Source organism: Triticum aestivum, chromosome 2D, assembly GCF_018294505.1.
Source record: "Triticum aestivum cultivar Chinese Spring chromosome 2D, IWGSC CS RefSeq v2.1, whole genome shotgun sequence".
Classification (NCBI taxonomy): Eukaryota; Viridiplantae; Streptophyta; class Magnoliopsida; order Poales; family Poaceae; genus Triticum; species Triticum aestivum.
The window spans coordinates 620,026,545-620,040,886 of record NC_057799.1 but is presented as its reverse complement, the minus strand read 5'-3'; the positions used below and the strand labels follow the sequence as shown (position 1 = coordinate 620,040,886).

The following is a 14,342-nucleotide window of genomic DNA, read 5'->3' as shown; positions in this document are numbered from 1 at the left end:
ATGGCGAGTGCCCAGCAGAGCAGGCGGCGGGTGAGGATGGCCATGGCAACTGGGATATATATGGTCGGCAATTTCCGGCGGCCTCATTGATATATAGGGTCTGTTTGGTTTGTGCCCCTGCACGCCCCACCAAAAAATTGGCATGACCAAATCAAGGGCATGACCAAAAATTTGGCAAGCTGATGTTGTTTGGATTGTGGCCATTGCATCCTCCAAAATTTTGGCAAAAGAGACCTTTGTTTGGTTTGTGACCAACTTGACATGATGATTATATTCAAATGCATCTATTATACAGAATTGAAGAGTTGTACAGATAACTAAACCTTAGATGCAAAAATCTATATGGGAATATGCCAAAAGAATGTCACGCAATTATTTCAAGTTTCGTCTCTGAGAAGCGTGATTATCGCAAGTTGGAACCGAAGCCCGTGCAGCCCCATGCACTTTTTTTTCTTTTCAAGATTGCTGCATGCACATGCACTTGACTCACGTTTTTTTAGGTAGAAGCGCTGGCTGACCGGTGATTTGTTACAGCCAACAAAATCGGTTATATCATACCGGATCCCTGACAAAAAAACAACAACTATGCTATTCCTACCGCATGCACCTCGTAGGGTCCACCGAGAAACGGCACGCCAATCTTTTGGCGAAGCTTTTGCTCGCCCACGCCTTCGCCCGCACATCGGCGAAATTTACACGGATGGACGCCCAGGTCGCCGGGCGAGCCAAATCCCTGGCATCGATCCAAACGACCACCAAATCTCATGGGCTAGCCAAAATTTTGGCATGGTCGGTTTTGGTAGTAATTCAAACAGCCCCGTGGGCAGCCGCGACGTGCATGGCCACCCACTGCGTCACGTACGTACCCGGGGGAAGCCGGAGGTGAGTCCCTCCTCGTCCCGCACCTGCACCATCATCGTCGTCTCGCTGTCGCCGGCGCCCATATACTTGTGCAACTGGTAGCTGAGGTGCAAGAAGCATTTTAATGTTCATTTACGTGCATTTTCTTCTTCTTTTGACTGACAAAAAGGCAGGGTCACTGCTTTTCATTGTGCTTTCAAGGAATAAAATTTTACAGGGAGAAAATAGAATATATAGTCACACCAGTCTGGTTCTAGAGGGCGTTCAACGGCCGGTGTCGACCCAATCCTTTGCCTCTATCTGAATTTTGTGAACGCTCTAGAGCTTTTTTTTTTGAGCATGTGAACGCTCTAGAGTTGCAAGAAGCATATATTCCTGAACACTCTTTGCCGGCCGAGCCACGCGTCGCTAGGACGAGGCGGTCTACAAGCTGCGTGGACCAGCCGGTTGAAAATAAACGATTTCCTTTTATTTTTTATATAATTTGTGACACAAAAGTGACTGTTCAGTGCAACTTCATGTATACCATGGTTGGGCATATGCAGCTCTTTCTCCACGGGGCATGTGTCCGATTTTTCTGCTTGATCTGTCCGTCGGTGAAAGTATAATCATTTACCTTGCTTCAAATGGGATGCAAAAAAAATTCATGCGTCAGAAAGTCCAAGGCTGCCTACACGCGTACTTCCATTTTTTTTTCCTTCTGATCAGCTTGTTATCGTAGCCGTGGATCAACACGAGATCCACAGCAAATTACAGGTCATTGTTTCTCAAAAAAAAAATACAAGCCATGGAGATCATGAAGAAAAGTGTAATCGACACGGTTAGGTACTCTACCATGCAAACACTAGGCTGAGGAGGGGGGGGGGGGGGGGGGGGGGGGTGCTAGTAGACGCCTATGCCTTGCGGCGTGACATTTACTACGCGCATCTTGTAGCTTGGCATCGGCGCAGGCCACCTGAATGCAAAACAAAACAAGATGTGATGGCAGTGTTACAAACAACGCTTCAGCAGCAAATATGACGTTAATGCTTTTTATTTATAAAAGAAATTGATTTTTGCCTGTTGTAATTGCTCTCTTCCAGCATCTCTGCAGCTATAGTTTTTGACACCGTGCTGCCATCTCCTTGTCGCTTTATTACAACCTAATAGAAATTGTAAATGAAAAGAGATAAATTTATGAACAGAGTACGTACATGCCAGAGAAAAATGGAAAAGAACATGTGATGGTATTTGAAAACATATCGCTTGAACGGCTAAGCAAATACCTCGATTGCCATGCCCCCATCACAACCTCCATCAGCTTCAATATGACTCACGGCAGCATCCAGTAATATTGCACCAAACTGATGCATGCATTTTGAAGTTATAGTAAATTACAAAAGGCATACAACGAGGCAAAATCATAGCAGCAAGCTACAGGAAACATAGTTACCTCTGGAACACTCGAGAGAACCTTTTCACCGCATTTTACAATAACATCACCGACACATAATCCAGCAACATCAGCAGGTGATCCCTCAACAACCTAACAATTTATTTGATCCATTTTATACAAAGCATGCTAGTGAAACAACTATATAATAAGCCAGAAAATAAATAAATAAAACTAATTCAGATATTGCATTTTGGGGAATTAATCTATATGTGGTTTGCAAAAATAGTACTATATTAAAAATACCAACATGTGCACCGTAGTTCAAACATTAAATTCACTAACCAGCAAAGCACACTCTTATATGCAGGAATCCTTTATAACTAAACAGATGCCCCCTCTATTTATTTTTCTTACCACCTCCTAAAGCCATGTCATCAGGTCAACTCTAGAGAACTAGGCATCAACCAGTTGGCTAGCTAGGTCATAGCCTGCCACCCACGTTCGAGGCTCAGTCTCCGCTAGGTTGGTGCTCGGCTTTCTTAAAACATGCAACCACGGGCTAGTCCTGGTTGGTCAAAGTCATAATAAAACTCATATTTTCCCCTTCTCCCTAAGACACCTCCAGCATGCCCCATTCAAATCCTCACATTATGTAACCATCAAGGCAACTATTCAAACACCCCTAGCGAGTAGCGAGGAGCAATCAAGCGGCAGAACATGACCAGAGAGTAAGGTATTAACTCTGCCCCTTCCACAACATCATATTTCAATATGTTCTCATGTTTCTGTTTCTTTTCATTAAAATCAGAGTTGAATCAACTTCACCGATAGTTTTGGTACTATATATTGTTGAAAAAGAGCATTAAGCTCCAGACAATTTGGTATTCATGGAATGCCATTAAAACTCCCGTTACTGAGCCCATGAACTTCCATCCTATTCTAATTTCCATGGTGATTATGTGATTGCTTTCAGATTTTCTCTTATGTAATTCAGTTGATACCATGAATTATTGTTTACCGAAAGCAGAAGATTGATGGTCATATCTCTAACAGTGGTTAATCTAATTAGCTACTCTTTTTATGAACGCACGGGCGTTGCCATGTTTTTTAACTGATTGGTGCTTGCCATGCCTCCAATGGCTGAACAGCTAGTAGATCCTGCATTGGAACTTGAGGTAGGTGATTCAGATTCTTCTTCTTCAAAGTCATTACCAGGAGACTAATTGGTTTCAGTTTTTGTCTTTATTTACTTTTGCCTACAGCATTGTACATATACTTTTTCAGCAAGTTATACATATATAGTACTCCCTCCGTCCCAGAATAAGTATCGCTGATTTAGATAACACACACGCCATGTAACCTGCGTCACAATGCCTAAAGAAGCTTCTTTTGTGATTTTCTCTTTAAGCCTTGTTTGGATTGTCTTTTCGTTTTCAAATACCCCTGTAAAAAATACAGGTCTCGGCGGTCGTTTTGTTTCCGGCCGGAAATTGTTCAGCGGCCAGTAAGATATACTGTAAATTAAACACCCCCGTACTGAAATACAATGATCCCAAGCGCGGCCTTATTGTGCATGGAGATTGCCATGCACTACTGATGGTGCTACTCAAGCTCAATTTTACATGTTTCCTTTAATCAGCAGCACGATTTTGTTCAATGGTCTAAATAGACGGATGGTGCTACTCAAGCTGAAACATTCTGTAATACTGTGGAATTGATCAAAGCAAAGCTAACCGTTCATTTTCAAGCCTGATGAACAAGATATTTGTGTGCGGCAAAGAATAAAATAGCATCCATGACATGTAAGACTAGGTAGCAAGTTATTGGCCTGAAGTACCTAATACCATTGTGCGGCAAAGAATAATGTAGCATCAATGACATGTAAGACTAGGTAGCAAGTTATTGGCCTGAAGTACCTCATGCCGTCAAGCTTTACAGTTCATCTTTATGGGACACGGACAGGAAAGAAATAATTGGGTCACATATTCAATTTGTCTTTCACCGGTCTATGTTAAAATTTTGGTCAACAGCATAAATCACTTCTAGAGCTCTTCCATGTTCCTTTACATATTTCCCACCTCATTTCCTTGACTATTTGTGCAACTTCTAGACATGCATATCTTGGAAGGAAAAACTTTAGCAAAATGTAATATCTCTGTGCTTAGTTATTTATATACTACTTTTGCAGATCCAACATTTTTCTGTTTGGGCCCGCGGCAATGCATGAGCTACAAATTAGTACTCCCTCCTTTCACAAATATAAGATGTTTTGGATATTTCAATATGGACTACATACGAACTTAAATGAGTGAACAAACACACTAAAACACATCTATATACATCTGATTCACAAAAAAGTTAGAACATCTTATATTTGTGAACGGAGGGAGTACTAATTAATGAGGAAATCCTAATTGGATGAGCAACAAAGAGTTCCCATCAAGCGTCCTGCATCTAGATGCTTGCTGTAGCACCCTACATTTCAGCATCACCTATGGAGAAATTCTGATTTGATTGTCGTTCCGAAATATCAGACTGGCACCAATCGAACACCATCTAACCTTTCAGACAGATAAATCAGCCCAATGCGAACTATTCGTACAATCGTACTGATACTACTGTCTGCCTAGCGGTGCCTTAGGAGCGTTGAAACGCTGCCATTGTTGTATCCTTTCAAGCCATCAGCATGCTGCTGTGTGACTATGGCTGGCAACAGAGCTATTTGGGATGGCACTAGGGCTATTCCAAAAAGGGAGTGCGTTCCCATCCCAGCTTCCTATTCACTTATCACGGGAGCTCTTGCTTCCACCACCAACGATTTGGCCCAAAACTGGGGCCAGTTAAGAAACTAAATCAAATAACATTGGCATCAATTTTATCGTATAGTAGGAACATAACATTTGTATATTATTAAGTATGTAGAGGCCAATCCTGTGCAAACTCAATCCACTATTAAGAACTTGTCTAACATTTGAGAAAAGATGACATCATGCAATGCCTATCAGTTTACTCTAAAACTGGAAGGCTCATATTCCTAAGAGGAACTTTCTGACATTCAAATAAGATAATCAAAGCAAAAAAGAATTGAAAAAAATAGAAGAGATATATACCTTTGAAACATATAAACCCTGGTCAACATCTGGGAATTTTCTATAGATACGCTCCAGGACTGCCAGTGTCACCATATGAAGAGAAGTATACCTTAATCCAAGCCAAGGGCTAATTAATTTCCTGCACAGCAAGAAAATTTCTTATTTGACACATACTCAGCTAAAAAAAGAAAAGGGAAGTACTAAAGAACAAATGAGGAGTCCATTTTCCCTAATAAGAATGCTAAGGTAAAACCTATAACAGAAAAAAAAAAAGCAGTGGAAGCATCACAAGTAGAATAGTTTACCCGAAGCTATGATGTTGTTCCAGGATCCTTGAAACAATTAACACTGGAAGGCACGATGTTTGATCGTCTTCATAAAAGTTAATACCAAGAACTTGACCATTGTAATTGACAAGAGGTCCTCCAGAACCAGCCTGCCAAAAGGGAGAAACAATGGGAAAAATGTCAGTGTAATAAAGAGATAAACAAAGAATTTGCAAAGACTCCTGAGGACAACTGGCCAGCACCATGGATGGTGGATTAGACAGTTCAGGTTCAGCTCATCCCTCGTCGTTTTGTGCTTGTGTGTGCGGGCAGGGGGTGGGGGGGGGGGGGGGGGGTGTAAACAGAAGAGTGACATGTATATATAGTAATTTCAGTTTCACCATGAAATATGTTCGAAGGGGACCTCTTCCTTCTGTCTTACAAACTGAAAGAGAAGCATGCTTCATGAGTGCCTAGCTTCACTAAATTGAGATTAAATTTAACCAAACAAACAAAGAATCACAATTATGGTCAATTAATTAGACTTTTCCACTTTCGTAGGTGTTACTACATTGTTAGTTCATGCAGCTTCTGCACCATCTAGGTTTGTGTGGTACACAGGTCACAACTATGCGGACGGGGTCAATAAGAAGATAAAAAAATATGATATATTTTATACCATTGAAACCTCGCAGCTTGACACCAATAGCTCCGCGCACCCAAAATTGCTTTTCTTGTTTAAAACTTGACCCCGTGAACACATGATATAACCACCTTCATATGCACGTCCAAGTGCTAACACAGCTCCATTGTTGGTAGTGCTTTCTTCTAAGAGCGCTAAATAAGCTGCAACTTTGACAACAGCTACATTATAGTGAAAATCCACAAGAAAGATGTGGCCATCTATTATATGCCCATCAGGTAGAAGAACCTTGACCTGAAATCATTTATCAAACAACATAAAATAAAAACAAACTACTAAAATACATCTACAGACTTGGCAAGGATTAAGGCAACAATTACCGTCACGTCAGAGATCACATTATTATATCCATTCAGAGATCTAACAAGTGTTGCTGAGGTTAAAACCATATTTACATCGGTATCGTCTTTTCGGCGCATCACAAATCCTGAGCAAACACGGATCCTCTTTCCACCTAAACTTTATTAACAACACCTTATATACTGAGGATTCAGTGCAAACCAAAAGTGAAAAAAAAAACGGCTACTAAGTAAACCTATGATATATATACCTGCAAAAGAAGACAGGCTGACGATTGATTTTGAGACCAACAATGCAACTTTACGAGCCTGGAGACTCTCAAGGCTGCCATCATTGCAGTTACCAAATGTATCCTCCACAGATAAGTCACTTTCCCCGTTGAGGCGTTTAACTACGATATGCAATTCATAGCCATGGATAAAGTCAGATAGAAGATGTGTCTGATGCCCAATTAGAGTAAATGATTATGCAGAGATAACAGATTAACCGTCCAAGTCTTGCACTAGTTTTCCAGACTAAAGTCTACTGCATATGATCGATGACATGCCGCCGCGAAAAAAAATCATGAAAATGTCTTAGCGAGAGAACCTTTTCCACGTATAAATGACTGACACACTCATAATCTGATTAGGTGCTTTATGATACAGTCATCAACAATTACAAGTAGAAATACAAAAGGCATACTGAAGTGAGAACACATTGGTTTTTTAGACGGTGTGCGAAATACTAAAGGCATGTTGAATGGAGATAATGATGTGATCTGTGATCTACGGCAAGCCTATACTAAGGTGCTTTGAATAGGAAAATCGGAAGGCGCTCTGAATTAATACTGAGGAGTTATTGGTTTTGAGTTAATTTTGTACTCAATCAGAGAATGTAATATAATTATCACCCCATGTACACACTAATGCTCATCTACAACAAACTACTTGAGCGATTGGTTCAATTTCTCAGGATCAAGGAAGGATGTGAGAACAAATGAAGAGTGGAACATTCCACAATCTAGTGTTATTCCTTGAAAGAAGTGCGGAAAGATAAACAGATCTAAGGAAGAAAAAAAATAGATAGCAGTTACTGTATTTCTTACGTAGCTCGGCAGTTTCTTTCTTCCTGGCGTCGCGGACGGCGAGCATATGCCGCACCTGCTCGCCCACCATGGCCCTGACCTGAGCCGACCCATCGTCGTCGCTGGTGGTAGCGCGGTGCTCCTGGGATGGGGCAGGTGGAGGCGCAGGCGGTGCAGCCTTGGCGCCGCTCCGATTCCTCTTCCGCTTCCGCCTCCTCTTCCTATCCTTCTTCCCCGGCCCCGTCTCGCAAGCGACGCGCCGGCCCTCCTCCCTGCCGTCGGCACCGTCGTCGTCAGACTTCATGTCAGCACCGCAAGGGGTGTCAGGAACAGCTAGCTGCAGAGGCTAGGGAGGGAGATTAGGGCTTTGAGGATCGTGGATCGGGGCCGGGGGTCGAGGGCGTAGGGGGAACCGGGGAAGCGGTGGCTGGTGGACGGTGCGGCGAGGCCGGGGCGGTGGCGACGCGTTCTGATCGGGGAAGAGACGGGTTACGCCGACGTGATTGGAGGGCCAATCCTCTCTATTCCCCGCGTCACATGGGCCGGCCAGTTTACAGGTTTACAGTGTGTTTTTTAACAGGTTTTGCAAGGTTCTAGGAAACCGATTTTATATGTTTTTCTTTCCTGATTTTACCGGTTTTTATTATTTTCTATTTTTTTGACAATTATCTCCTCCTTTATTCATTCATAAGGATCATAACATCGCTTTAAGAGGAATAACCACATCCGGGACGGTGTCCATTCAGATATTTGGAGGAGAAAATCTAGCTATCCTAGCCGGTTCATGAGCTACTTGATTTCTTTCCCTATTGTAATGATCATAGATGACATGTGTAAAATCAAGCGACATAAAAATAATATTCATCAAAGATAGAAGCTACTGAAGAAGAATAACCATCGATTAGGGCAGCAACAACCTCCACACCATCAGAGTTAACCTTAATCTTACTGCATCCAACTGTACGTGCCAGGTTCATTCCATACCTCACTACAACTGCCTTCGTCATGAATGAGTCAAAGCAAAGATCAATCTTTTCATTTGTAGCTGTAATGAACTCTCCATGATGGTCTCGGATGACCGCTCCAACCGTCCCCTCAAGCGTGTCAACATCAAAACCCGCATCAATGTGTACCTTAACGTAGCCATATCTTAGTTTCAACCAAGCGTCTGATCGCACTTTGGCCTTAGGACTGTATGAGATAATATAGTTAGCGGCTTGTTTACATATTTCAGCAGGTTTTGGGAGGTTCTAGAGAACCGATTTTACACATTTTTCTTTCCTGATTTTACCGATTTTATTACTGTCTAATTTAAATTTATTTTTCGGAAAAATAATTCTTGAACATTTCTTGAATTTGGGGAACATATCTAAAGTCGTGAACATTTTTTATAAATTCAGGAATATTTTTAATTTCGTGGATACTTTTAAAATCCGGGAAAAAACTTTCCAAGAATATTTGTCGGATTCATCAAAATTTTCTAAAAGTCAGGAAACAATTCTAACTTTGTGAACATTTTTCATGATTTTTATGAATATTTTGGAACTTTTTATATTCAATGAACATTTTTTCATTTCATTATTGTTTTCGAATTCATGGACATTTTTAATTTGTGAACATTTTTTGGAAATTGAGTATTTATTTTTCATTCGTGAACATTTTTTCCAAATTCGTGGAATTTTAATAAAAAGTATAAATATTTTTTGAATTTTTGTTTTAAGAAATTTGAAATACTCGAAATGCATGCAAAAACGTAGCGATCAGCAACAGACGAATAAAACAAAGAAAAGTCAAGCAGGATATGGGCCGGCCCACCTAGAGCTCCAAGAGGGGAAGAATTTACACGTAACACGTTTGCACTATATCCAACGCATAGCGCGTGGAACAGGAGCAGTCTTGTTTGGGTCGATAACCATGTTTTGTTAGGCTCACAAAAAAAAGATGTTTGGGACAACACTGGTGTTTGAGTGGCATGTGTTGCTCCCTGAAAAAAAAACTGGTTCGATTATTTGATACTCCCTCCATAGAAAATATAAGAGCGTTTAGATCACTAAAGTAGTGACCAAAATGTTGTTATATTTCTTTAAAGAGGGAGTATAGTTTAAAAAATATTTTGAAATTTAAAAAATGTACACACAATTTAAAAACATTTGTGAGTTTCAAATCTGTTCACAATATTTTCAAAGTTCATGAATTTGAAAAAAATGTGAACTCAAAAGTGTTCGTGAATTCAATAAAATATGAATAGAAAAAACGTTTGAGAATAAAATCACAAGTTTGAAAAATATTTTTACTATTTTCTAAATTTTGTACGATTTTTTAAAAAGAAAAGGAAAAACCAACAAATAGAAGTAAAGAACGGCCCAGAGAACTGGAGGGCAATACCGGTGAAGGAGAGACTATATGGGTCACAACTCTATTTGGCATCTTAAGCGCCGCAACATTTTCCCTACTAGACCTCATCTTATGCCTTTTTTCCTTACTTCGAATTCTCTCTAACTCGAGTAGATTCTGCTACCAACACAAAATACCCAAAGTTATCTCTACTATTAAAGGGGAGTCAGCGGTTGTGATCGTACGTCATGGTTTGGTTTGGCTTCGTACGTTTGTTGGTTTTAGGTTATTTATGGAACGGGGGGGGGGGGGGGGGGTGTCACGTTAATTATGGACTAACCTATTAATTTAGTGTGCGATGCTAGTTGCTATTTTCTGCATGTTTTTGGTTTTTATAGAAAATTCATATCTATAGAGGTCAAAATACCCTACCGATTAATAAAACTTTTTTGGCACGAAGATTCCAGGAAGCATCGGAGGGCCACGAGAAGAGGCGAGGGGGGCCCACACAGCCACCTAGCGCGGCTAGGTCCTAGGGTGTCCCGCTGGTTGTATGGGCCCCACACTTTACCGCCTTTCGTCCATTCAACCGCCATAAATTTCTATAAATACATAAACCTCTGAGATATTTTTATCTGAATTTTTTCGTCGCCGCAAGCTTCTTCCGAAGAGATCCAATCTGGAGGCCTATTACGAAGCTCTGCCGGAGGGGGAATCCATTGCCGGAGGCTTCTTCATCAACCTTGTTACCTCCATGACCATGTGTGAGTAGTTCTCTTAGGACCTTAAAGTCCATAGCAGTAGTTAGATCTCTCTCTCTCTCTCTCTCTCTCTCTCTCTCTCTCTCTCTCTCTCTCTCTCTCTCTCTCTCTCTCTCTCTCTCTCTCTCTTATCTTCTCCGTGAGATGCCTAATCTTGCGGTGATCTATATCCCAGTGACATAATGGGGACAAGACACGTATTGTATTGTTGCCACTAAGGATAAAACGACGGTGTCTCATCATACTGCTTGATGTTTTGCTGTCTACATTATGTCATCATGCTTATTGCAATGCCCTGTTTCTTGTAAACTTAATAATTCAGGATACATGTTGGATAACAGTCTTTGAGTGGAGCATTAGTAGTAGATGCAGGTGGATTAACAGTCTACTTATTATGGATGTAATGCCTATATGAGATAATACCATGAATGACCATAGTCATAAATATAAATATTCCAATTTAATCGCTGCCCAACTATAATTTGTTCATCACACCACTTGCTTGTTCAAGAGAGTTTGTTATCCATTACTGAAATTTTCATTAGAATTGCTACTTTTACTTTACCGTTTTATTTTGCTACCAACTATCTTTATCGTTTGCATTTTAATCTTGTAACTAGCAACACAAGGGGCTTGACAACCCTCTTGTTGTGTTGAGGACAAGCGTGTTTTGTGCTTTGTGTGCAGGTACCGCTCACTTTGTTTGCTAGGTGCTCTTACTGGTTTGATTAGTTGTTGCTCTAACCAAGGGAAATACTTACTGCTTGGTTACAACACCCTTACACTTGGGGGATCCCAACCATTACGAGAGAGCAAGCAAGGCCTCTGGAGTGGAGGTTAAGGAGGGAGAACAACTACTAACTAAGATCAAAGATGACATAAGAGGGCCTCCCTTTGATGCAGAAAATAAGAGAGAAAGAGGTATTGCCATGAGAGGAAGATGAAAACATGCAACACCTTGAAACCACTCCGCTCATGCCATCAGGAAGAACAATATGAAGCAATAGTGAAAGAAACTCGACATAGAGAGAAGATATCGTGGACCAGAACCGTCGAGGAAGGGTCAAGAAAGCAGGATTTTTCAAGCTCCAGTGGATGCCTTTTTAAAAGTTTATTTAAGGAGGAGATGCTGAAGCGCAACCCTTATTATTTTATTATAATTATTAGGTGCGCGATGCGGCGGGCGTCACACGACCTTGACGATAGCTCCGCCCACTGTTAATCAGCCGGTGGGATGCTCAGCGACGCCATTGTTGCCGCCTACATGAAGGTCGTTGAGGCCATAGCTCATGCATTGGTGCACGCACAGTTCCATCCTTGACGGGTCATGGTAGTGATGTTGACATTTCATCTCGCAGAAAGCTCTGCTAGGATGATGATGCTCCCGGCTGTGGCACTCGTTCACGCACCGTCGTCTCCCGGCGGGGTCTTGCCAGTGCTGGCACTTGATGTCGCACATGTCGTTGCTTCGGTCGTCGGCACCCCAGCCGACCTCCAGCTCCCAGGCGTGGGGATGGTGATCGACGTCGTTGTTGCTGTCCGCATGGAGCTTGATGCCATAGCTCATGCACTGGTGCACGCACAGCTCCATCCTTGACGGGTCATGGTAGTGATCTTGGCACTTCATTTCGCAGAAAGCTCTTCTAGAATGATGAAGCTTTTGTCTGTGGCACTCGTTCACGCACCGTCGTCTCCATGCGAGATGTTGCCCGTGTTGACACTTGATGTCACACATGTCGTTGCCCTGGTCATGGACACGCCCACCGACCTCCTCCTCCACCTCCGCGACGACGGTGACCATGGCCCCATCCTCCTGCTCCGCTCCTACGGCCGCAGCAGCGAGCAGCACCGCCGCGAGAAAGAGGAACCACCAAACACCACCCTTGTGAACGAACACCATTGCTGTCTACGCGAGACTAGGAGAGACAGATGACAACGGAATGGAGAAGCGGGAGGCCGGCGCCGGCCTTTATATGGACGCGTGAAATATTTGCCGTTATTTATCAGGTCTCAAGCAAAGTTGATTTAGGGCCGGCCCTTCGCGAATGGAAACGCGTCTGTAGTCTGTAGGCTGTAGGAGTGCACGTAATGTAAAGAAAAGGTTGTCTAAAGAAACTGCAAAGAAAGAAAAAAGGACATCCAGATAAACACACATCGCGTGGCCAATGTCGGAAAATGTCGGTGTACCTAAAACTGTATTACCTGGGTATATTCTAGCGAAATACTACTGGTAATATATGTACTAACACAACGCATGAATGATTTATCATGATACCAAGCAACACATTTTTTAGATAAAGACATAGTAACATATGCACACACAGAGATCTAGCGCGGGTCTTCCCCTATGATTTTGCATGACAGCTAACAAATGTTTCTAGCACATCGATATAACACATGTCGCACACTGTTTTAATGTCTTGTGGCCTCAGTCATGATTTGGCTGGACATCTAAAAGATGTTTTTAGCAAACCAGTTTAGCACACATCTTGCACCGTTTTCCATGCGCTTTGTCTTGACTCATTATTTCATCAGACAAACAAGAGATGTTTCTAGCACATAGATCTAGCACACGTTTTTCTAGTGAAAAAGCATCACGCCTCACTTTATAGATAAAGCCATCTTCCACTGTTTTCAATGGTCTCACTCATGATTTTATCCAACTAAGAGATGTTTCTAGCACACAGAGCTTGCAAACGTCTACCACCACTTTCAATGTGTTGTGTCCAAGCCAACTCGGAAAAGATGCCTTTGCCGGGAGGAGTCCAGCTGTGTCACCTTTGTCGAGTGCCGCGTGAAAAGGACATGGAGAACACTTCACCGAGCTGATTTAGCTCACCGAGTACCCCTGGCACTAGCCAAACATGGTAATTCAAGAAAAGAAAAGAAAGGGTAGTCTGATGCATGTAGCTTCCGCTTGTGCAGGGTTCGGACTTCGGGAAAGGGTCCGACTACTTTGAGTTTATTGTACGCAATATTTCTCTGTATTTATGCAAGAGGTTTTTTTCATGTCACAAGGCGACGACTTTACCGCTGCGCCAAAGCTCCCTTTGTGCTAATTCGAGTAGTGGGTTAGAAATTATTTTGTGTCATACGGTGGCGTAATAGAACACACTTAAGTCTAAAGATCGATGTAACGAAAGATGTACATGTTGCCTGCGGGCCACTTTACTAGTTGCATGGAAATTTCAACAAGGCTTCGTGGAACCGCCTAGGAGTGAGACTGACGACCACGACGACAAGGTCGACTGTAGCGTACGTGCCACGGTCTCTTTCGTGCGTTTCATCATCGTACTAACTGCATGCCACCGGCTTACGAATGTAGACCATTGGCGATTGGCCAAAACACCTCCAGAGTGCAGCAACAATGGCGCCGTATCCACGAGCCATGCGCAACCTTCTCCCTCTTGCCGCAGCCCACGCCAGCGATCCTTCCTACCCCGAGTATAAGTCTTTTTAGAGATTCCAATAAGGGACTACATACGAAGCAAAGTGAGTGAATCTGCATTTTAAAATATGTCTATACATCCGTATGTAGTTTGTATTGAAATATCTAAGAAGACTTACATTTAGGAACGGAGGGA

The 14,342-nt window shown here is 42.2% G+C and overlaps 2 protein-coding genes across 2 annotated transcripts; both read right to left on the bottom strand.

The window, feature by feature from the left end:
• Positions 1–1,511: 1,511 nt before the first annotated feature.
• Positions 1,512–8,190, bottom strand: LOC123050460 (putative protease Do-like 14). Its single transcript, XM_044473249.1, has 10 exons — positions 7,685–8,190; positions 6,848–6,988; positions 6,618–6,751; positions 6,274–6,531; positions 5,634–5,764; positions 5,347–5,467; positions 2,294–2,386; positions 2,127–2,204; positions 1,921–2,003; positions 1,512–1,816 (listed from the first exon to the last, which is right to left on the bottom strand). The coding sequence occupies exons 1-10, from the start codon at positions 7,965–7,967 to the stop codon at positions 1,744–1,746; spliced, it is 1,395 nt and encodes a 464-aa protein (XP_044329184.1). The 5' UTR covers positions 7,968–8,190; the 3' UTR covers positions 1,512–1,743.
• A 3,678-nt stretch (positions 8,191–11,868) lies between these two features.
• Positions 11,869–12,731, bottom strand: LOC123050459 (antimicrobial peptides). Its single transcript, XM_044473248.1, has one exon. It carries the CDS (start codon positions 12,656–12,658, stop codon positions 11,981–11,983), a length of 678 nt encoding a protein of 225 aa, XP_044329183.1. The 5' UTR covers positions 12,659–12,731; the 3' UTR covers positions 11,869–11,980.
• Positions 12,732–14,342: the final 1,611 nt, after the last annotated feature.

What these genes read in the sequence shown, in the direction of transcription:
- LOC123050460 (XM_044473249.1), bottom strand. Translation starts at nt 7,967, where the DNA reads ATGAAGTCTGACGACGACGGTGCCGACGGCAGGGAGGAGGGCCGGCGC. An exon ending in GAAAGAAACTGCCGAGCTAC is followed by an intron (nt 6,989 to 7,684) that starts GTAAGAAATACA and finishes TGCATATCGTAG; the next exon opens with TTAAACGCCTCAACGGGGAA. An exon ending in GAACAACATCATAGCTTCGG is followed by an intron (nt 5,468 to 5,633) that starts GTAAACTATTCT and finishes CTTGCTGTGCAG; the next exon opens with GAAATTAATTAGCCCTTGGC.
- LOC123050459 (XM_044473248.1), bottom strand. Translation starts at nt 12,658, where the DNA reads ATGGTGTTCGTTCACAAGGGTGGTGTTTGGTGGTTCCTCTTTCTCGCG.